Genomic DNA, 23,921 nt, shown 5'->3' with positions numbered 1-23,921 from the left:
GGCCCACGTGCCGGTACAGACCTGGAAGCCGCTGGGGTATTGGGACTGGCTGGACGGATGGTTGAAAGGAGGCTGGTGGCGAACCGCTTTAGGGGTTATAGGAGGGGGATTGATGGTCCTCCTTCTGCTACCATGTCTGATCCCCTGCTTGCGGGAGCTAGTAGCTCGGGTGGCAAGACAAGTCATGCAACCAGGGGCCCCGGCTGATCCTGTTCAGGTACTCCTACAAAGGGAAATAGAGCTAGAGGAAGAAGCCTATGTAAATCCGTGGCAAAAGCCCAATTGATAGCACATTCTAAAAAGAAAAAGGGTGGATTAGAGAAATGATTCTTAAGGAGTCCATTTAGAATGTGCTGACACAGAAAGAACGTGCAAAGCAACTTGCAGGGCAACGTATAAACCAATTTGCAAAATCAGGATGAAACAATAGCTTGCTGATTAAAGAAGCGATACGGGTAACGGGAAGACATGCTTAACGGTTGAACAATAACGGTGTTAATGCGCTGAGGCTGATAAGTGGGCCAAAGGGGTAATCACATTTGTAATTTTGTAATGAGATTAAAGAAGAATGTAGGGTATAAAAAACTGTGCAAAGTGTAATTCGGCACTCAATCTAGTAGGAGCTGGTTGGGTCCGACTCTGCAGACTCGAAAAATAAAGTTTACCGTTCTGCAAATTGCTGAGACTCAGTGTGTTTCTGACATTACCCATAGCCCTCAATTTTTTCTAAGCTCCACGTACCTGTCCAGGAGTCTCTTAAAAGACCGTATTGTATCTGCCCCACCACTGCTGCCAGCAGCCCATTCCACACACTCACCACTCTTTGCGTAAAAAAACTTGCCCCTGACATCTCCTCTGTACCTACTTCCAAATACCTTAAAACGGTGCACTCTCGTGCTAGCAATTTCAGCTCTGGGAAAAAGCCTCTGACTACCCACATGATCAATGCCTCTCATCATCTTATACATTCTCATGCTCCGTTGCTCCAAGGAGAAAAGGCAAGTTCACTCAACCTATTCTCTTCAGGCATGCTCCCCAATCCAGGCAACATCCTTGTAAATCTCCTCTGCAGCTTTTCCATGGTTTCCACATCCTTCCTGTAGTGAGGTGACCAGAACTGAGCACAGTACTCCGTGGGGTATGACAACCCTCCACACTATCCACAACACCCCAACCTTTGTGTCTTCATCAAATTTACTAACCCATCCCTCCACTTCCTCATCCAGGTCATTTATAAAAATCACAAAGAGTAGGGGTCCCAGAAAAGATCCGTGAGGCACACCACTGGTGACCGACCTCCATGCAGAATATGACCCGTGTACACTTTTCATTCTGTGGGCAAGTCAATTCTGGATCCATAAAACAATGTCCCCTTGGATCCCATGCCTCCTTACTTTCTCAATAAGGGTACCTTGTAAGTGCCTTTCTAAAATCCATCTACTGCTGATGAGTTATTAACTTCAAACTTTCTGCAAAATCACTCAAAGAGTTGACCTGTATTTGCATGTAACAAGAGCTGTGTAACTCATCTCCTTGTACCTTAGGCCACGAACCTATCAATCACCCCTGCTGTGGACACTTTCTGGAGGTCCAAGATCCATATGCTCCACAACCACTGGACTAAGTGTGTAAATGTAGGATGGGACTATGCTGAAATATAAATTTGCTAGGTTTTCTAAAATTGACTCCATCTAGCTTAGGCCACAAACTTATCAATCAAACGTCGGATATAACCCCCAGGTTCGGATGGCTGCGTTAGTCTAGGGGAAGACAGTCGCCACCCCCGCCAAACAGACGAAACCTTGTTTGTGTTGGTGCTGTATGATGTGTTCCCGTTACAACTCTGTACCACCAAAAAATAAGATGGTACACCATATTCAATTAAATAACTGAGCTTTATAATTCTTAATTTGACTAGTGTTAGTACAGAAACCAAAAAGAAAAAGGGCCTATTTTAACGAAACAGTTTATTGTGCACGGGAGCTCACTGTTTTCCATTGATTTCATCCGAGTGCCGTCGACTCCTGGACCCTCACTCCAAGTAAACTCGTCCGGCGGTGCACCAGCTCGCTCCTCTCGCGTCTTCTCTCTTCATCTCCCGCCAACAAAAGACCACAAATTCCTCCTCTCAGGCACACAAGAAAGAAATAACACTCCTCTTATTGGGTGGCACACATTCCAAAGCCCCTAACCCTAATCATAATCCAAATACTGCTGCTACAGAGAAACCATTACATTAGCACTGAGTCCTACAGAGTGTCACATACCTAATGCAAAGCTTACAGAGAAAGTAAGGAGCATGGGATCCAAGGGGACAATGCTTTGCGGATCCAGATCTGGCTTGCCCACAGAAGGCAAAGAGTGGTTGTAGATGGGTCATAATCTGCATGGAGGCTGGTGACCTCAGGGATCTGTTCTGGGACCCTCGCTCTTCGTGATTTGTATAAATGACCTGGATGAGGAAATGGAGGGATAGGTTTGGTAAGCTTGCTGGTGAGACTAAGGCTGGAGGTGGTATGGATAGTGTGGAGGGCTGTCAGATGTTACAGTGGGATATTGATAGGATGCAAAACTGGGCTGAGAAGTGGCAGCTGAAGTTCCACCCAGATGAATGTGAAGTGGTTCAATTTGTAGGACAAATATGATGGCAGAATATAGCATTAATGGTAAGACTCTTGGCGGCGTGGAGGATCAGAGGGATCTTGGGGTTTGAGTTCATAGGACACTTAAAGCTGCGACACAGGTTGACTCTGCGGTTAAGAAGGCATACGGTGCATTGGCCTTCATCAATTGTGCAATTGAGTTTAAGAGCCGAGAGGTAATGTTGCAGCTCTATAGGACCCTGGTCAGACCCCATTTGGAGTACTGTGCTCAGCTCTGGTCGCCTCACTACAGGAGGGATGTGGAAAACATAGAAAGGTTGCAGAGGAGATTTACAAGGATGTTGCCTGGATTGAGGAGCAAGCCTTATGAAAATAGGTTGAGTGAACTCGGCCTTCTCTCCTTGGAGCGACGGAGGATGAGAGGTGACTTGATAAAAGTGTACAAGATAATGACAGGCATTGATCCTGTGGCTAGTCAAAGGCGTTTCCCTAGGGCTGAAATGTCTAGCACCAGAGGACATAGTTTTAAGGTGCTGGGGAGTAGGTACAGAGGAGATGTCAGGGGTAAGTTTTTTTCTCAGAGAGTGGAGAGTGTGTGGAATGGGCTGCCGGCGATGGTGGTGGAGGCGGAATCTTTTAAGCGACTCCTGGATGGATACATGGAACTTAGAAAAGTGGAGGGCTATGGGTAAAGCCTAGGTTGTGTTAAGGTAGGGGTACGTTCGGCACAGCTTTGTGGGCTGAACAGCCTGCATTGTGTTGTATGTTTTCTATGTTCCTATGTGGTGATGGCATCCGTCGGTCTTGAGAGACCATGGATCTGCGCCAGGGTTGCCCAAGCTGCAGGCCTTCCCCGCTCCACACCAACGACGTTGTCCAAGGGAAGGGCACTGGGACCCATACTGATTGGCACCAGTGACGTCGCAGAGCAATGTGTTGTTAAGGGCCCTTGCTCAAGGGCACAACATGCTGCCTCAGCTGAGGCTCAAACCAGTCTGATGCCTTGCCCATGAGGCAATGTGTCAACACGTGTTCCTATATATATATAATATAGATCCACACCTGCTCTGGGATAGTCACTCAAATCTGCTGGTGTCCGCAGCTCTAAAACAACTATTGAAAGTGCATCATTTTACTGCCCCGGGTGGACTTAAAATGCTTGAGGTACAACTTCTTCCAGTGCAAATTTACCTTTTTCATGTTTAATAATGCCCTGCCTCTCCTCCCCTCACCTGCACCTGATGGTTTAACTGGTTCTTCCACTAATGTCTGAGTCTCTGCACAGACTTTGTAAATGAATGGAATCAGCCCGGGGCATTCAGTGTGGGGCACTGCCTGCGAGATTCACTTTGTTTGCTGTAATACTCAGTTCCCTAGTCTGAGTTGGTAAAGTTTCCCTTCAGAGTTCAAAGTTCACTGTCAGTTTATTATCAAAGTACATTTTTTGTCACCATATACAGTCCGGAGACTTATTTTCTTGTGGGCATACTCGCAATGGATGAGTCCAGGACAAGAGGCCAGAGTCTTAGAATTAGAAGGTACCCACTTAAAACAGAGATGACGAGAATTTTTTTTCAGCCAGAGGGTCGAGGAATTATGGAATTTGTTGCCACATACAGCTGTGGAGGCCCGATCATTGAGGGTGTTTAAGGAGGAGATTGACAGGTATATAATTAGTCGTGGTATCAAGGGATGTGGGGAAAAAGCCGGAAATTGGAACTGGATGGGAGAATAGTTTAGCTCATGGTGGAGTGGCGAGCAGACTTGATGGGCCGAATAGCCTACTTCTGCTCCTTTGTCTTGTGATACTCAATAAATCTACTATAGAATCTATGAGAGACTGCACCAACTTGAGCATTCAACCAGGGTGCAGGAGGCATCAGCCTGCAAACGCAGCAAGAAATAGCAACAACCCATTCCTTCCAGACCCGGCCACTGCCTCCTAAATTCTCCCCGCACTTTTTCCCTATTTCCGATGGCGTGGTGATCAAACGGCAACCCCAGAAACGTTTCATTACCGTGATGTAACCTTCCAGCTCCTTGTCTCAGTGCCTCAACTCATGGGGGCCAGGGCTCTAACACCATCTTCACCCCCCATTCTCCCCTCACCAAGGTATTGTGCAGAGAACTTGGGATGTCACCTTGCAATTGTGTAAGATGTTGGTGAGCATCATCAGCAGTCCGGGTCACCTGAGACTTGAGACCTCAGTGATAGGGAAAATTTGAATAAGGGAGAATTTTACCTTTCTGGAGTGCAGGTGAGTGAGGCAGGATCTTACAGAAGGGAACAGAACAAATTTTAAAGGAGATGTGCCAGACAAGATTTGTTTTTGACAGGCAAACCCTCTGGAATGGGCTGCAAGTTGGTATGGTGGAAACAGATGTGACAAGTGTACTTGAGACTATTGAACAGATCATGTACAGGGAAGACCAGAAGACATAGGTGCCGAATTAGGCCATTCAGCCCATCGTGCTCTGCTCCACCATTCCATCCTGGAAGGTCCTGGATCCCACTCAACCCCATACACTTGCCTTCTCGCCTTACCCTTTGATTCCCTGACCAATCAGGAAATTATCAACTACCACCTTTAATATACAAATGGTGTTGGCAGTCTGTGGCAGATAATTCCACAAATTTACTACTTTGTAGCCAAAAAAATGTCCTCCTTCCCTCTGTTCTAAAAGGTCGCCCCTCAATTTTGAGGTGGCACCCTCTAGTTTTGGATGCCCCACCATAGGAAACAACCTCTCCTGATCCACTTTATCTATAAGAATTAGAGATTCCCGGATTGAACGGCTTGTTGTATGAAAAGTGTTTGATGGCTCTGGGCCTCTGTTCGCGAAATTTCAGAAGAATGAGGGGTGACCTCATTGAAACCTATTGAATGGTGAATGGCCTTGATATGATGTATGGGGAGGGGATATTTCCTATGGTGGGAGAGTCCAAGACCAGAGGACACAACCTCAGACTGGTGGGGCACCCTCTTAGAATGGAGATGAGGAGGAATTCCTGTGGCCACTGGGAGATCCTGCTTTCTCTGGCGGACACACATTTTAATTCCATGTCCCATTCCCAGTCTGATATGTCTATCCATCGCCTCCTCTACTGTCAAGATGAATCAACATTCAGGTTGGAGGAACAACACCTTATATACCGGCTGGGTAGCCTCCAACCTGATGGCATGAGCATTGACTTCTCTAACTTACATTAATGCTCCTCCTCCCCTTCTTACCCCATCCCTGACATGCTTTTTTTATTCTCTTTTTCTGCCCATCACTGCCTGTTCTCCATCTCTCTCTGGTGTTCCCCCACCCCCCCTTTCTTTCTCCCGAGGCCTCCCGTCCCATGATCCTTTCCCTTCTCCAGCTCTGTATCACTTTCGCCAATCACCTTTCCAGCTCTTAGCTTCATCTCACCCCCTCCTGTCTTCTCCCATCATTTCGCATTTCCCCCTCCCCCCACTACTTTCAAATCTCTTACTATCTTTCCTTTCAGTTAGTCCTGACGAAGGGTCTTGGCCCGAAACATCGACAGTGCTTCTCCTTATAGATATTGCCTGGCCTGCTGTGTTCCACCAGCATTTTGTGTGCGTTGTTCGAATTTCCAACATCTGCAGATTTCCTCGTGTTTGCTCTGACCTCTGATGTTTGGACATACCTGCTGGCACCAGGATTGTTTCAAACTGTCCCGCGGACGATCACTCGAGGTTATCCTCGTGAGCGCTGACTCTCTGCGCATGAGGAGAACCCAAATATTCAGTGACAGCAAAAGTTACCAATCACAATGTGGTCAGTGTCAGAATCAGTCTAGCCCAGTCTTGCAGTTCAACTTTATTGTTGCACTCATAGGCATGCATTATTAAACTCCACATAATATAGAAAAGTAGTGCAGGAATAGGACTCTCAGCCCCACAGTGTTGCACCAGACTAATCATGCTAATAACACTTAATCTCTTTTTAAAAAAAAACACAGAACTCGTCACCATCATTGTGTGCCGTGTTGCAGGACAGATGATCACGGTCTGTCTATGGCCACGATTGTTCTTGGCAAATTTTCCCCACAGAAGTGGCCTGCCAATGCCTTCCTCTGGGCAATGCCTTTACAAGGCAGGTAACCCTGCCCCCCCCGCCACCCACTCCCCAGCCATTATCAACCCTGCTCAGAGATTGTCGCTGGCATCAGGACCCAGGACGTGTACCCAGGACTTCTGCAATGCACCATTTGCTGATATGACCATCCAGTAGCTGCTCTCGTGGCGGGCGTGGGGAGGGAGCGGTGAAGTGCGGGTGGGGGGGTCTAAGCAGGTGCGACCCCTTGCCCAAGGGTGAACTGCAGGCTAGTGGAGGGAAGTAGCACCTCACACCTCCTTTGGTGGAGACGTGTCCCCACCCCACCAACCGAGTTAGCGTAACTACAAACTTTTATTTACTCACAAAACGCCGAAAGGGACCAGGGTTTTACAAAGCTGACATTTCAATTTAAAACGTGGTTACTATTATCTACAAAACACTCTGGTCTGGAGTGCGGGTCTGGGCACATGGTCCATATCCCTCCATTCTCTTCACCACATCCACAGTTTCTGCTTCCTCCACTGCATCTGGCAGCCCAATCCAGACGTGCACTGTCCTCTCTGTGAAAAAAAACATGCCTCGCTCATCGCATTTTCCCTCCTCTGCTTGGCATTTCTACCTCGGGGAAAATATAGCAATGATGCTGACTAACAGCTCGACACTTGCCCCTAATAATCTTCTGCGGCATAGGAGCAGAATTAGGCCCTTTGGCCCATCAAGTCTGCTCCGTCATTCTATCATGGCTAGTCCCTTTTCTCCCACCAACAACCTCCCCCCAACCCACAGCTCCATTCCCTGGCCTTCTCTCCATAACTTTTGATGCCATATGCAGTCAAGAACCAATCAATCACTGCATAAAATACACCCAACGACTTGGCCTCCACAGCTGCCTGTGGCAACAAATTCCACAAAGAAATTTCCCTGCATTACTGTTTTGAAAGGGCGCCCCTCTATCCTGAGGTTGTGCCCTGTTGTCCTAGACTCCCCCACCACGGGAAACATCCTTTCCACATCTATTCTGTCTGGGCCATTCAACATTTGAAATGCTTGAATGAGATTTACCCCCCCTTACCTTTCTAAATTCCAGCCAGTACGGACACAGAGCCATCAAATGTTCCTCGTATGATAACCCTCTCATTCCCAGAATCATCCTTGTGAACCTCCTTCAGACACTCTCCAATGCCAGCACAACTTTCCCTAGATAACTGTTCATGATACCGAAGGAGGTGGCCTCACCAGAGCCTTATAAAGCCTCAGCAGCCACCAGGACTTCAGCCAATTCTGCAAGTATGGCCAGACCAGAGTAGTTGATGGCTGCATCATGATATCCCAAGTCTCATACTCTATGCCCCCAGCAATGAATGTAATTATGCTACTTGCAAGCTTTTCCACTCTGAATACCCGTGATGCAACTTCTAGGGAGCTTTTGGCTCATATATCCCTGTTCCTGGTAGCACTGCTGTATGCTGTACATCTTTCCTTTACTGTCCAGCTCACAAAGTACAGCACCTGACCGCTGCCAAGATTCTGACTGTACGCTCACCACAGAAGCAAGATTTTCAGTCAAGGCGGCAAGTGCAGTGTTGGCACGCATTTCAAGTGTTACAGAATGTAAAAGCAGAGAGTTAATGCTGAGCCTTTACAAGACACTGGTCAGGTCGCACTTGGGGTATTGTCAACAGGTTTGGGCCCCTTATTTCAGAAAGGATGTATTGTAGCCTCTTGTAATCTTATAATGTTAGAGCATATGACCGTAAGACACAGGGACAGAATTAGTCCATTCAGCCCATTGAGTCTGCTCCGCAATTCTATCATGGCTGATTCTGGACACCCCTAAACCCCATACACCTTCCTTCTTGCTATAACCTTTGATGCCATGACCGATCAGGAAGCTATCAGCTTCTGCCTTAGATATACGCAGACTTGTCCTCCACCGCAGTCTGTGCCAGAGCATTCCACAGATTTCCTGCTCTCTGGCTAAAAAAACACCTCCTTGCTTCTGTTCTGAAAGGTCACTCCTCAATTCTGAGGCTGTGCCCTCCAGTTCAGGATACCCCCACTATCGGAAACATCCTTACAACATCCACCCCATCTCATCTTCAACATTCAATAGATTTCAATGAGATCCCCCCACATTCTTCTAAATTCCAATGAGTACAGACCCACAGCTGCCAAACGCTCCTGATATGTTAACCCCGTCATTCGCTGAATCATCCTTGTGAATCTCGTCTGGACTCTCTCCAATGACAACACATCCTTTCTGTGATATGGGCCCAAAACTGTTGACACTGTTCCAAGTGCAGCCTGACTGGTGTCTTATAAAGCCTCAGCATTATCATCTAGCTTCTATATTCCTTTGAAGTGAATGCCAACATTGTATTTGCCTTCTTTACCAAAGACTCAACTTTTAAATTAACCTTTTGGGAGTCTTGCATGTCGACTCCCAAGTCCCCTGTAACTCCGTTGTTTGAATATCCTTCCCATTTAGATAACAATCTGCACTATTGTTCCTTTTACCAAAATGCATTATTGTACATTTCCCAACACTGTATTCCATTTGCCTATCCTGCTCTTACATGTCTCTCCTCAGCCTCCAAAAATCCACACAAAAAAGCAATCCAAGTTTGTCCCATCTTTCCTTATAGCTGATAATTCCTGAAATCAATTGGACCACGTCCAAGTGAAAAGTCTCAGAAGAACTTGATGTGATTGCAGATACTGGAAACTATGTTGACTTGCCTATTTTTTATCTCATGCACTTTGAGACCAGTCCAGATAAGTGAATACATGTCGCACCCCTACCGTCAGACTCTGAGTGATTTCGATCTGCAGTCAACGCAGTGTCTGTTGGGTCATCGGTAGTGGGCAGGAAGCGTTCGTAGTGCCTGTGGTCGTGGAAAGGGTTGGACTCTTTACGAGCATGGGTGGTGGAGTGCACAGAAAGGGCTGCTGTGTATTGTGAGTGGGGGATATATTGAGAGTGCAGACTGTTTGGGTAGGCTGGGTCATTGGGAGTGTGTGCAGTTGGAGTGATTAGGAATTGTTGGGCTCCATTAGGAGCAGAGGAACGGGGCGAAGTCTTCAGTTCTTTGCGGGAATGGGACCCGCTCTCAAGGCCTTAGGACCGGCTGCTTTTTGATATCCCGAGGAAGACTAGCACACCTTCAGGGTGCCAGAATTTCGTGGTTCTGGTCCGGAGGACCTGACTGAAGCACCGTGGCAGAACATGGGGAGCAGCGGTCAGCTGCCGGGGTGGGGTCTGTGTGTCTGGGGAGCTGCACCTTGCTGGGCCTGACTGTCTGGGCGCAGAGCTCGGAAAAAGCGACACAACAGACTTCTAACATCGCGAATCAGTGAGATGTTTGTTCTGTCTCCCTTCTCTCTGTGAAACAGGGGACCCCTCTTTTTTCCCCTTATTAAGGAGAGAGAGCGTGTGGTATGCCGAACTACCGTGCAATCTACTGGCCTTTGGAGTACTGCACAACTGTCTTTATTGATGCTTTGCTGCACCCCCTTGAATGTTCGATGGAAGGAGCTGATGCTTCTTTGCTCATGGGAGTGGGGGTGTGGTGAGGGCTGTTCCTTGTGCATAGGAGGGGGCTTTGGTGTTCAAAGGTTTAACTGTCATTCATTCTTTGAGGTACACCTCTGTTTCTGTGGATGTTTGCGAAGGAAATGAATTTCAGGATGTATGTTGTATACATTTTTCTGACGGTAAAGGTACCTGCCTGTTGAGAGTGGACAGTGGGAGTGAATTGGAAGAATTGGAGGGTATTCTTTAAGAGTGTGGACAAGGGAAGGGAGTGGGAAGGAGTGAATGGTGGAGGGTGGTTCTTTGGGGGTGTGGACAAGAGGAGTGAGAGGGAAGGAGTGGGACTCATTGGGAGCATAAGATTGAACAGTAATGGCTGGCTCAAAAAGTATCGTGGGATCAAAGGGTCACCCACCCAGACAGTCTACAAGCACTCCTCCCCTGTCTCCTCTTTAACCTCCCCGTTCTCCAGCCCCTCATTCTTGCACACAACTTGGAACTGCACAGGGGGCGATCCGGGGATTGAGGACCTGGCCCGGTCACGCCATTTCCTGGACGGTAGCAGGAGGCCCCTGGTCCGGAGCCCTGGAAAAGGTCGGGCCGAGGGGCTTGCGCGGAAGGTAGCCCGGAAGCCCTCTGTGCTAAAATAATAGACCAGCGGGTCTAGGCAGCAGTTGGAGCTCGACAAGAGCATGGTGATCTGGAGGGCGAAGCGGAGTTTGGCCCTCAACTCTGTGTTGCCTGAGTCCTTGGCCCTCAGCCCCGCATAGCTCGCCAGCAGCAGGTTGTAGGGCAGGAAGCACAGGACGAAGATGGTGGCGTTGGCCAGCAGGAGCAGGCGCACTTTCTTCCTCCGGACCTCGCCCTCCCCCTGCCTGCTGCCCCCCCTGCGTCTCAGGGCGTGCAGGATACGGACAGAGCAGTACAGGACGACTGACAGGGACAGCAGGAAGCCCAGGATCTCCGCCATCACGACGAGGGGCAGCAGCTCCATCTGCCAGGCCCGCTTGGAGAAGCTCTCGAAGCAGCGCACCTCCACGGTGGAGTAGGCGCTCTGGCAGCAGCTGGTGTCGTGGGCCAGGGCCACGGGGATGGACCCCAGGACGATGAGCGCCCAGACCACCCCGCACACCATCCAGGCCACCTGGCGCCGGCGCAGGGGCTGGCAGTGGAGGGGGTGCACCAGCTCCAGAAAGCGGTCGACGTTGATGGCCGCCAGGAAGAGGCAGCTGCCGTACATGTTGAGCTGGAAGAGCGAGCCCGCCAGCTGGCACAGCACATTGCCCAGCGGCCAGAGGTCAGTGGTGAAGTAGTAGATCCGCAGGGGCAGTGCCAGAGTGAAGAGCAGGTCGCAGGCGGCCAGGTTGACCAGGTAAACCGTCACCACCGTCCGCAGGCCCAGGAGGCAGATGAAGACCCAGAGAGCCACGGCGTTGAGCGGGAGGCCGATGGCCAGTTGTACGCTGTGCCAGGCCAGCTGCAGTCGATGGATCTGATCGTGGTCGCTGCAGTTGGGCAGTTCCGTTATGGAGTCATAGTCCCGGCAGACGTCAGGCAACTGGGTGCTGTTCAGCTGCATCTGGGGAGAGTCAGGATTACGGAACAGTTGACGTCGGTGAGGAAATTGCTAAGGAATGCCCCATTCCCAATCGCCCCCCATCCCTTTCCCAATGGGACCTGCTCCGATCTTCGGTGAGCACTCGCCCATTCGCAACTGCTCTGTCCCATTCCCATTCAGAGCCCTGTCCTAATGACCCCTTTCACATTCCGAGTCGCACCTGTCACACGTCCCCCACGCATCGTCCACCTCCCCACTGTCACAGCCACGGACCGGGCAGCGCAGCAGAGATCAGCATCGGCGCTCACAAATACGCACGCGTCAGCCAGTTGTCATCCCACGATGGCTGTACTTAACTCCCTTCTTTCCGCTGCAGCGCTTCTCGTGACCCGAGAATCGTTTCTCCGCCATCTCACGTTTGGCCTCGCTGAGCCAACTTGCTCTGAAGACCAGCAGGGTCCATTTCATATTTAGACATTCCTTGAATGTGTCTGTCTTGAACTACTCCATTCAGAATGTCCGTGCCCCATTCCCGATAAACCCTGCCCTCACTCCCGACAAACCCCGCCCCCACTCCCGACAAACCCCGCCCCCACTCCCGACAAACCCCGCCCCCACTCCCAATGTGCCCTCAGCACATCCTCAATGACCATCTCCAATTTCTCCTGACTGCTCCATCACCAATGAATCCTGCCAACCCCCACCGCATCCTCCTTCCCATTCCCGCGGACTTCTCCCTAAATCTCATGACTGTACCAAATCTGATTGGCCCCGACCCATTCCCAGTCGATCCAACTCCATTCCCGGCGGTGGCTGTCAGTTCACAATTACAGCCCCATTCCCAATGACACGTCCCATTCTGAATTTCCTCCATTCCTTTCCCAGTGTCCCCTGCGCAACTCCTGACGATCCCATCTCAGTCCAAACGGCGTTCCGATCCTAATGGCTCGCACTATTCCCAAAAGTGGCAGCAGGTCTGATTCCCCATTATCATTGATCTGTTGGTCTTTCCCAATAACCCATTTGGCAGACCCAATGGCCCCTCCCATTTCCCAGTGACCCCCCTTCCCCATCCCCAATGACCACAATAAGACCATTAGACTCAGGAACAGAATGAGGCCATTCAGTCCATCCAGTCCACTCCGCCATTCCATCATTGCTGATCCCGGATCCCACTCGAACCGCATACACTTGCCTTCTCACCATATCCTTGGATGCCCTGACCAATTAGGAAACGATCAATTCCCACCTTAAATATACCCACGGATTTGGCCTTCTCTGCAGTCTGTGGCAGAGCATTCCACAGATTCACTACTCTCTGGCTAAAAAAAATTGCTCCTTACCTCTGTTCTAATAGGTCACCGCTCAGTTTAGAGGCTGTGCCCTCTAGTTCTGGATACCCCCACCACAGGAAACATCCTCTACACATCCACCCTATCCACTCCTCTCAACATTCGGTACGATCAAAGATCCCCCCCACCCCCACATAATTCTACATTCCAGTGAGTACAGGCCCAAAGCAGCCAAGCACTCGTCGTATGTTAACCCCTTCATTCCCGGAATCATCCTCCTCTGGACTCTCTCAAATAACAACACATCCTTCCTGAGAAATGGGGCCAGATCTGTTGACAGATTTGTCTCAAACTGAATGAGAATGGCAGTGCCCCCGATCACCAGTGCAGCAGGACATGGGGAAGCTGCTAGCTCGTGTTTGGCCATGAACTTGAAGCTCTCACCTATCTCTGCAATAGCTTGATCAATGAGGGGAGGATGAGACAGAAAGCAGGCAGGGAATCTGCTGGAAAGCTGGGATGACAAGAAGCTCTCTTGGGAGCTTCAAGTTCCTGGGTCTAAATGGCACCGTCAATTTGTCCAGGTCCAACTATAAGTACGCTGTGATTGAAACAGCACCTCTGCTTGCAGAAAATGTTGAGCAAATCCAAAATGCTCCCCAAAGATCATCACCAATCATGTCATCGACCCTCCACAAAGAAACATCTTATCCAGACGCGTCAAGGCTTGAAATAGCAAGTGCTCTGCACAAGCCCATCAGGAAACCCAGCTTCCCCTTCCACTGGCTCCTCCTGCACTTCCTGCTGCAGTTAATGTCGTCCAGCACCTCTTCCTCTCTGCCATTGGACAAAAAATGTAGGTACCCGACTCTTAAATGGACCTTGTTTGCTGAAGTCAACTTCATCCCCAGTCAATGACATTATGACCCGTCCATCACAACACATTCTCTGCAATTCTACATTCTGATTTCCTTTTGGATTCTGGATGCACCTGCTTCAGCGGGCACAGCCTGCCTGGATGGCATGCAACAGAATTAAAGCTTCCCAGTGTAAAGCCGACAAAAATCAATGGGAGCTGATTGCAGGTGTAATTTGGAGAAGGGGGTGATGAAGGCCTTTCAGCAAGCTTGCCTTCATCAGGGAGAACAAATGGCAGGAGGCCATGTACACCTGCACAAAACAGTACTGAGTTCCTCCCAGTTTTACTGGGCGGATTAGCTGAGTGCTCAAAGTTGATAGCTTTCAGAATGGTCAGGGCATCAAAGGATATGCGGAGGAGGGGAGTGGTGTGAGGGAGAGCAGGAGTTGTGCGTGCGGGAGGACAGAAGGTGCGCAGGGGTTTGGAGGGTCATGTGAGGGGGAGGGTGGGGTAGGTGGGGGAAGGCGAGAGGCATGCAGGGGTGAGACGGAGGTGCATGGAGTGGAGAGGGACGAGTGTGGAGAGGAAGAGAGAGGTGTATGGGGGGAGATGGAGGAGTGTGAGGGGGTGGGTGGTGTGCGGGGAGGGAGGTGAACTTGGGAGGGAGAGGGGGTGTGTATAGGGGAGAGGGGGTGTGTCTAGGGGAGAGAGTGGTGTGTAGGGGAGTAATTGGCGTGAATAGGGGTGTGTAGGGGAGAGAGTGGTGTGTAGGGAAGAGTGTGTGGTGCAGAGGGAGGCGTGCGAGTAGGGAGGGGGTTGTGTGAGTTGGAGTGAAGTGAAGTGTGGGGGTGTGAAGAGGGAGGTTCATGGGTAGTGTGAGGGTGGTGCTTTGAGGGGAACAGTAGCTGAGTTTGGGCATGGGGAGGAGTATAGGTAATAGTGGGATGTGTGCAGGGGAGAGGGAGTATGGGGAGAGGGAGGTGTGTGGAGTAAGGGAGATGTGTGGAATGAGAGGGAGGAGAGCTAAGTGAGAGGGGAGAGTAGCAGGAGAGGGGGAGACTAGGGGATAGTAGCAGGAGAAGGAGGAGATAAGCGGGAGTAGGTGGAGTGGGGACGGGAGACGGGAGGAGAGGGAGAGTAGGGTAGAGTGGTGGAGAGTGGGGGAGGAGGAGAGGGGAGAGGGATAAGAGGAGGAGAGGGAGGAAAGTAGGGGAGAGGGTGGCGAATAGGGGGAGAGGGTGGTGTGGGGGAGAGGGAGAATTGGTGGGAGAGGGGTGGAGAGGGAGATGTGAAGGGAGAGGAAGAGAGTTGTGGGGTGATAGTGAGGATCGTGGCAGTGTGAGGGGGAGGCATGGGGAGGAGATGGATTGGGGAAAAGGAGGAAAGGAGGGTAGAACATCTGACCATTAATCATAGGAGCAGAACAAGGCCATTCAGCTCATCGAGATTGCTCTGCTATTCCATCATGGCTGATACAAGATTCCATTCAACCCCCTACATCTACCTTCTTGCCATATCCATTAATGGCCTGACCGATCAGAAACAATCAACTTCTGACTGAAATATATGCATGGACTTGGCCTCCGTCGCAGTCTGTGGCAGAGCATTCCACAGATTTACTACTCTCTGGCTAACAAAATTCCTCCTTCCTTCTGTACTGAAAGGTTGCCCCTCAATGTTGAGGCTGTGCCCTTGAGTTCTGGATACCCCCACCACAGGAAACATCCTCTCCACATCCACCCTATCCACTCCTCTCAACATTCGATAGGTTTCAATGAGATCCCCCAGCATCCTTCTGAAATTCCAGTAAGTAGAGGCTCAAAGCTGCCAAACAAAACCTCAGATGTTAACCCCTTCATTCCTGGAATCATCCTCATGAGTGTCCTCTGAACTCTCAAATGACAACACATCCTTTCTGAGATATGGGCCCAAAGCTGTTGACAGTAGTCCGTGTGGCCTGATTACTGTCTTATAAAGGCTCAGCATTATCTCCTTAATTTTATGTTCTGTTCTCCTTGAAATAAATACCAACATTGCAATAACCTTCTTTACCACAGACTCAACCTGTAAAGTAAGCTTCTGGGAGTCTTGCACGATGAGTCTTAAGTCCCTTTGCATTTCTGATGTTTGAAACTTCTCCCCAATTTAGATAATATTCTGCACTACCAAAATGCATTATCATACATTTCCCAACACTGTATTCCATCTGCCACATTTTTGCCCATTTTTCTAATTTGTCAAAGTCCTCTGCAATTGCATTGCTTCCTCAGCACAACCTACCCATCCAGCTTTGTACCATCTTCAAACTTTGCCACAAAGCCATTAATTCCAGTATCTAAATCACTGACAAACAAGGTGAAAAGTAACATTCCCAATACTGACCCTTGAGGAACATCACTAGTCACTGGCTGCCAACCAGAAAAGGCCCCTTTTATTCCCACTCACTGCTTCCTGCCTGTCAGTCATTCCACTATCCATGCCAGTATCTTTCCTGTAACGCCAAAGGATTTTATCTTGTTAAGCAGCCTCATATGGCACCTGATCAAATGTCTTCTGAAAATCCGAGTAAATGACATCCACTGCCCCTCCTTTGTCCACCCTGCTTGTTACTTGCTTGAAGAATTCTAACATATTTGTCAGGAAGATTTACCTTCACAGAAACCATTGTGACTTTGACTGATCTTATCATTAGTCTCTTAGCACCCAAAACCTCATCCTTAATAATAGACTCTAACACTTTCCCAATCACTGAGGTTAAGTTAACTGGTCTATAATTCTCAGCCTGAAACGTCGACAGTGCTTCTCCCTTTCGATGCTGCCTGGCCTGCTGTGTTCCAACAGCATTTTGTGTGTGTTGCTTGAATTTCCAGTATCTGCAGGTTTCCTCAGGCTGGTCTATAATTTGTTTTCATTTGCCAGAGTTGAAAGACATTTGCAATTTTCCAGCCCTCCGGGACCATGGCAGAATCAATTGATCCCTTAAAGATCAAGGCCAATGCATCCATTATCATTCATTATGTGGACCATCTGGCCCAGATGACTTGTCCTTTTTAAGACCTTTGAGCTTACCTTGCACTCTGTCCTTTGTTATAGCAATTATGCCCACTCCTGCTCCCTGACACTCACAGACCTCTGCCCCACAGTGAAGACTGATGCAAAGTACCCATTATTTTCATCTGCCATTTCATTGACCGCCATTACTACCTCACCAGCATCATTTTCCAGTGGTCCAATCCTAACTCTCACCTCTCTTTTACTCTTTATAATGGGAAAAAACTTTCAGTTTCCTGCTTTATATTATTGGCTAGTCTGCCATCATATTTTATCCTTTCCCTCCTTACAGCTTGTTTAATGGCCTTTGCTGAATTTAAAAATCTTTCCAATCATCCAACTTCCCACTCAGTTTTGTTAGCTCATATGCCCTTTCCTTGGCTTTTATGCAGTCTTTTACTTAGTCAGCCCCTAAGGTTTGAGAGCTTCTTCCACTGTGGGACACACCTGTCCTGTGCCTTGTGGACTATTCCCAAAAACTTCAGTCATCTCTGCTCTGCAGTCATCCATGCCAGTCTCCTCCTCCACCCGGGCAATCTCCTCTCTAATACTTCTGAAATTCCCTGTATACCATTGTGATACTGATACATGTGACTTGTGCTTCTCCCTGTCGAACTGCAGTATGAATTTAACCATAATATGACTACTGCCTCTGAAGGTTCCTTTACATAAAATGCCATATTAAGATCTGGATTAGTACAGAACACACAAACTAAGATGCCCTTTCCCCAAGTAGGCTCAAGCACAAACTGTCCTAAAAAGCCAACTCTCAGGCATGGAACAAATTCCATCATTTGTGATCCAACACCAACTTGATTTTCCTAATCCCCTTGCATATTGAAGTCCACCATTACAATTGTGTCATTACCCGTATTACATGCCTTTTCCAGCTCCCTTTGCAATCTCAACCCCACATCTTGGCAACTATTTATGATTTTCCATATAAGACCTATATATAATTTCCCATTATTATTTTTCACCCTTGCAATTTCTTAACTCCACCCACAAAGTTTCAACATTCTCTGACCCCATGACTCCTCTTCCTCAAGGTGTAATTCCATCTCCTACTAACAGAGCCACATCACCACCTATGTACTCCTTCCTGCCTGTCCTTTCGATACAATGTACATCCCTTGATGCTAAGCTCCCACCTAGGGCCTTCTTTCGGCCACGACTCAGTGATGCCCGCAAGGTCAAACCGACCAATCTGTAATTGTGCCTCGAGTCTGTCCACCTTATTCCAAATGCTACACTCATTTGAATACAGCTCTCGGCTCCATCGTACTGGTTCCCAACCCCTACCATAGTAGCTTACACACTCCCAACAGCTCCAGCAAACCTGCTCTCAAGAATCTTGGATTCAAGTGCAGCCTGTTTCTTTTGTACAGCTCCCAGCAGGAGAGGTCACAATTATCCAGAAATCTGAATCTCTGCCCCTGCTCCAATTCTTCATCCCCGCATTTATCTGCCACTTCATTCTGTTCCTATCCTCACTGTCAGGCGAAAGTGGTGAGAGGTGGGATGAGGGGAAGGGGGAGAGAAAGGAGAGGGCCATGGGAGAGAATGGGAGGGGAAATGGTTTTGTGTATTTATAAAATGGGGAGAGGAGACAGGTGGGCAATGAGAGGCAGGGTGTGAGAAATAGGTGGGGAATTGGGAAGTGGGACACGGGGGGGGGGCAGAGCTCGAGAGGATAAACATGGGCTCATTGCAAGATGGGGTGGTCAATGTTAAGCAAGGAAGTCACGCTCCAAGTAGGCTGAGACCTGCTCGCTTCTCTTTGCCTCTCCCTCCCACACACACGATGCCAACACTGTGAGCACAGATGCCGAGCAGACCTACCTTCCTCACCTGGATCGTGTTTCAGGAGCTGGCCCCTTCACGTGCACCGGAGCATCGGTCTGACAGCTGCTATCTTCTGCCAGAGATCTCTCTCTGTGGAGGGGGGTGGAAGGCCATAAAGATCTGTAAGGCCACGCATGGTCATGCCTCCGAGGGCACGGTCGCACACCAATGGTCGTGATCTCTGGGAGAAGCTGCTTGATCTGGGTGCAGAGTTTCGGGAGGATATGACGAGGGCAGTTGTGGATTTGGGTTTAGTAAAATGCTGATTGGGGTATGCTTGTGAAGGTTAGCAAGCAGCTCTGCTCACCACAAGACAGGAACAGTGCTCAAGTGGTTTCAGAGGAAGTCCCACAGACGGTTCATAAATAAATTCACGTGGTAACTATGAATTTCAGACAGACCAAAGTTTGGTGCACTTGCAGAGTGCCAGGCCCAAAATGCAATATTCTTTTTGACGAGTAGGTACATGTAACTCTGGAAATTGCAGGAATTTACAGGAAAGCAGAAAGATCAAGGAGATTGGAGGGGGAGAGAAATGAAGCAGACATTTTGCACGTGTTGTCACATGCAGCTGCAGATTAGCAATCCGCCAGAGAGGCTGATCTTGTTTGATTCTGCTCAATGGGGAAGTGTTAAATTGGAAACAGTGTAGAACAAAAATGTTTCACCAAGATGCTGTCTGCACTCACGCAACACTGACAAAGAGAGCCTGAACGGTCTCGGAGTGTATCCACTGCAGGAGAATGAGGCGTGATCTCATGAGGGCCTCAGATAGGGTGGAAGCACACAGTCTTTGTGGAAGTCAGGGACTTGGACCTTGGACACCTGTTTAATGAGAGAGAGAGAGAGAGAGAGAGAGAGAGAGAGAGAGAGAGAGAGAGAGAGAGAGAGAGAGAGAGAGAGAGAGAAATGGGGAATGTTGAGGGGAGAGGGGCATTACTGGGAGTTTGAGAAATCAAGGCTCTTGACATCAGGTTGGAGGCTACCCAGATGGAATGCTAGTACTCCAGCCTGAGTGTGGCCTTATCGAGGAGGCCATGGATTGACCTATCGGAACCCGAGGGACTCTCGTCTGCACCCAGGGCGCAGTCAATTCGTGCGATTGGGTGTCAGAGGAAGATCCAACAACAGTATTTAGGAGAGATTTGGACAGGGACTCGGAGAGCAAAGGCAGAGAGTGGTGTGAGGCACATAAGCAAATGGGTCTATCTTCAACAGGGCCGGGCCAGTCTGCCAAAGGGCCTACCCCCACACCGAAGCACTCTAGGAGCTGTGGGGGATGTCGACTGGGACGATGTGACGCTACGTACGGTCTGCTGGGGCAGGTGAGAAGCTGACGAGGAAGGCCGGTTCCGCTCTGGGGAGGGGATGGAACTGGATACCCGGGTGGTTGTGTTGATGCTGCAGAAGCTACAGAGCGTTATGGAGGACCCCTCGCACTTTTAGTAACAGACTGATTCCACTGAGGAGGACCACTGAACCCCACAGGAGATCCTTTGTCCCTGTGGCTGTCGGACTCTGCAACTCCTCTTCCTTCAGTATACAAGTTTCATTGCTCCTCTGCATTTTTAAGTGTTACTTTTTAATACACATTTGGTCTCTTTCATACCTCAATGTTTGCATTTTGCATTTTAGAGAACATGTATCTGACTGAGCAACCTTGCAACAATAACTTCCTTCAGGATAAATAAAATTTGAGAGGAGAGGCTAGAAATGTTTGAACTCTTTCCTCGGCTGCATTGGAGCCTGAAGGGAGACGTCTTGGATGAGAAGCTGGGCGCCAGGCTCAGAAAACGTCATTGCTACGGTCAGAGTCTGAATCAGATTTAACACATGCAACGGCCTCATACATCATAATAAAGAAACCTAAAAATCACAACAGTACATCAAATCAGCTCCTCCCGGGCTCCAGGCCGGGTAGAGAGAATGACTATAACCGGCATTTCGGTGCCAGACTCTGCCATCTTCACCAGGGATGACGGCTGAGCTTGCCATTGAAACGCCGGCTCTGATTGATACCTGAACCCGGCTGGAAGCCTGACAGGAGTTTATCTATCAGCGTGTCTGATCGGTTATTGATTTACGATTATATACCTGTGGTTAAACACACACACGCAAATAAAAACATTGGCCAATCAGAAACCTGATGGCAGAGGGGAAGCAGATGTCCCTGAAACATTGAGTGTGTGTCTTCAGGCTCCTGTCCCTCCTCTCTGATGGTGGTAATAGGAAGAGGGCATGTCCTGGGTGGTGGGGGTCCTGACTGATGGATACTGAATTTGTTGATTTCTATTGCACATTTGTTGCTTGTCAGTCTTTGTTTTTGTGTAGTTTTTCATTGAATCTATTGTATTTCTTTGTTCTACTCTGAATGCCGGGAAGAAAATGAATTGCAGGGTGTGATATAGTAATATGTAGCAAAACATGTACAATGCTGCAGGAACTCGACAGTTCAGGCAGTATTGAGTAAACAGTCCACGATTTGGGCTGAGAACCTTTGTCAGGACTGAGAGGGAAGGGGAGGGGGTGAAGTCAGATGGGTTGGAATGGTCAAGAGCTGGAGAAGAAAGAATCTGACAGGTGAGGAGAGTGGACAATTGGAGAAAGGAAAGGTGTGTGTGTGTGTGTGTGTGTGTGTGTGTGTGTGTGTGTGTGTGTGTGTGTTGTGTGTGTGTGTGTGTGTGTGTGTGTGTGTGTGTGTGTGTGTGTGTGTGTGTGTGTGTGTGTGTGTGTGTGGATTTTCGTACTTTATCATTTCCCTACACTGCTCTTTTCTCAGTAGTTTTTACACATAATTCTGCATTGTCAGGGCTGTACCTCATGCCAGCTCAGCTACTCTGATGGTTTGACCTGCACAAACAGTATGCAGGACAAAGCTTTTCAGCACGTCTTGGAGCATGTGACAAGAATAAGCCAGTAGCAATACCTGACCAACACATGCAAAATGCCGGAGGAACTCAGCAGGCCGGGCAGCATCTGCGGCTCTGACTCCTCCTCCCTTTTCTCCCCCAGGGTCTTGGCCCGGAACGTTGGCTGTTTGCTTTTTTCCAGAGATGCTGCCTGGCCTGCTGGGTCCCTCCTGCATCTCATGTGTGTTGCTCGGATTTCCAGCGTCTGCAGATTGTCCCTTGTTTGTGCTGGCACTGGAGAGGCTTCGGAGAAGGATCACAAGGATGATTCCAGGAATGTGAAATGACTTTGGGTCTGTACTCACTGGAATTTAGAAGGATGGTGGGGAAGGGGAAAATCACGTTGAAACCTACCAAATGTTGAAAGACCTGGACAGAGTAGATGTGCAAAGGAAGTTTCCCATCGTGGGGCGAGTCCAGGACAAGATGGCACAGCCTCAGGATAGAGGGGCGTCCATTTAAAACAGAGAGTTGGAGAATTTTCATCAGGCAGAGGATGGTGAATGTGTGGAATTTTTTTACCACAGTCAGCTGTGGGGGCCAGGTTGTTGGGTGTATTTAAGGCAGAGATCGATAGGTTCTTGATTCGACACAGCACCAAGGGTTATGGGGAGTGTGGCTGAGGAGAGGGTAAGAGAAAAGGGATCAGCCATGACGGAGCAGACTTGATGGGCTGAGTGGCCTAATTATGCTCCAGTGTCTTATGGTCCCTCCTTTTTCTGCACATTAATGTCCACTTAACAGCCTCTTGAACCATGATGTTTACCTGCAGCACTGCCACTGGCAGCTCATTACCGGCAGCCATGACACTCTGTGAAAAAGAAATTAGCCGCACTCATCTCCTTTAAACTTCCTCCCCCAACCTGAAAGCACAGCCTCTACTATTTGACATTCCTACCCTGGGGACGGGAAGATTCTGACTGCCAATGTTATCATTTCTACCAGGTCTCCCCTGAGCCTCCAACGCTCCAGAGAAAACCACCCAAGTTTTTCCAAACTCTCCTTTGTACTTCACAAACTTTCATGTAGGCCGCACCTGCTGAAAGTCTTCTGCCCCCTCTGCGAGGTCTGTGCATCCTTCCTGTAAACCCTCTTCAATGTCTTAGACATATGGAGCCCAGCACTGTTCACAATACTCAATCAGTATGGAGGGGCTACTGCACAGGACCGAAAGAAGCTGCAGGAGGTTATAAATCTGGTCGGCCCCATCTTGGGCACTAGCCTACAAAGTACTCAGGACATCTTCAAGAAGCGGTGTCGCAGAAAAACAGCGTCCATTATTAAGGACCCCAGGCACCCAGGGCTTCCCCTTTTCTCACTGTTACCATCAGGTAGGAGGTACAGAAGCCTGTAGTCACAAACTCAGCGATTCAGTGACAGCTTCTTCCCCTCTGCCCTCCAATTCCTAAATGGACATTGAATCTACGGACACTACCTCAGTTCAAAAAAATATACAGTATTTCTGTTTCCACACATTTCTTTCTTTCTTTCTCAATTCTTTTTATTGATTTTCATATATACATATAAAAAAACATAACATAATAATGAGTAAATTATGAATACAATAGACTTGAAGTCACGTTGATAATAAGATAACAATATCCTATTAAACATCAGTAGAAAAAAAAATACCTTAATCAATCAAGTCCATATGGTTATATATGAAAAAAAACCTAAAATAACCATTAAAAGAAGAAAAAATTTGAAAATATGTGAAAAAAGTATATATTAAGAAAAATAAAACACTAAACTAAACTAACATGGGCAATAATAATAGTTTACAAGTATATGATAGTGTCAAAAAACTCCGGAACTCCATACCTGAACATGAATAAGCAGAAAGAAGGTCTGGAAAAGGCCAAATTAATTCATATGAAAATGTCGAATAAACGGTCTCCAAGTTTCTTCAAATTTAATTGATGAATCAAAAATAGTGCTTCTAATTTTTTCCAGGCTCAGATAAGAAATAGTTTGAGAAAGCCACTGGAACGTGATAGGAGGATTTACTTCTTTCCAATTTTGTAATATAGACCTTCTGGCCATTAATGTTACAAAAGCAATCATTCGTCTGATTGAAGGGGAAAACTGATTACCATCTTCATTTGGTATGCCAAAAATTGCAGTAATAAAATGAGGTTGTAAAGCTATATTCCAAATTGAGGAAATAGTAGTAAATATGTCCTTCCAGTAATTATGTAAAG

General features: G+C 48.3%; 1 protein-coding gene and 1 long non-coding RNA gene across 2 annotated transcripts; both read right to left on the bottom strand.

Annotated features, from left to right (window-relative positions):
* Nucleotides 1-800: 800 nt before the first annotated feature.
* Nucleotides 801-18,888, bottom strand: LOC132384404 (uncharacterized). The gene is made up of 3 exons (XR_009508873.1): nucleotides 18,809-18,888; nucleotides 6,262-6,334; nucleotides 801-2,125 (listed from the first exon to the last, which is right to left on the bottom strand). It is a non-coding gene; the product is annotated as an uncharacterized LOC132384404 (long non-coding RNA).
* Nucleotides 6,420-18,942, bottom strand: LOC132384403 (lysophosphatidic acid receptor 5-like). The gene is made up of 2 exons (XM_059955529.1): nucleotides 18,818-18,942; nucleotides 6,420-11,785 (listed from the first exon to the last, which is right to left on the bottom strand). Exon 2 carries the CDS (start codon nucleotides 11,783-11,785, stop codon nucleotides 10,631-10,633), a length of 1,155 nt encoding a protein of 384 aa, XP_059811512.1. The 5' UTR covers nucleotides 18,818-18,942; the 3' UTR covers nucleotides 6,420-10,630.
* Between the last annotated feature and the right edge of the window lie 4,979 nt (nucleotides 18,943-23,921).

This window comes from Hypanus sabinus, chromosome 32 (genome assembly GCF_030144855.1).
Source record: "Hypanus sabinus isolate sHypSab1 chromosome 32, sHypSab1.hap1, whole genome shotgun sequence".
Classification (NCBI taxonomy): domain Eukaryota; kingdom Metazoa; phylum Chordata; class Chondrichthyes; order Myliobatiformes; family Dasyatidae; genus Hypanus; species Hypanus sabinus.
Note: the sequence above shows the minus strand (reverse complement) of the source record. Positions and strands in the feature narration are given on the sequence as shown.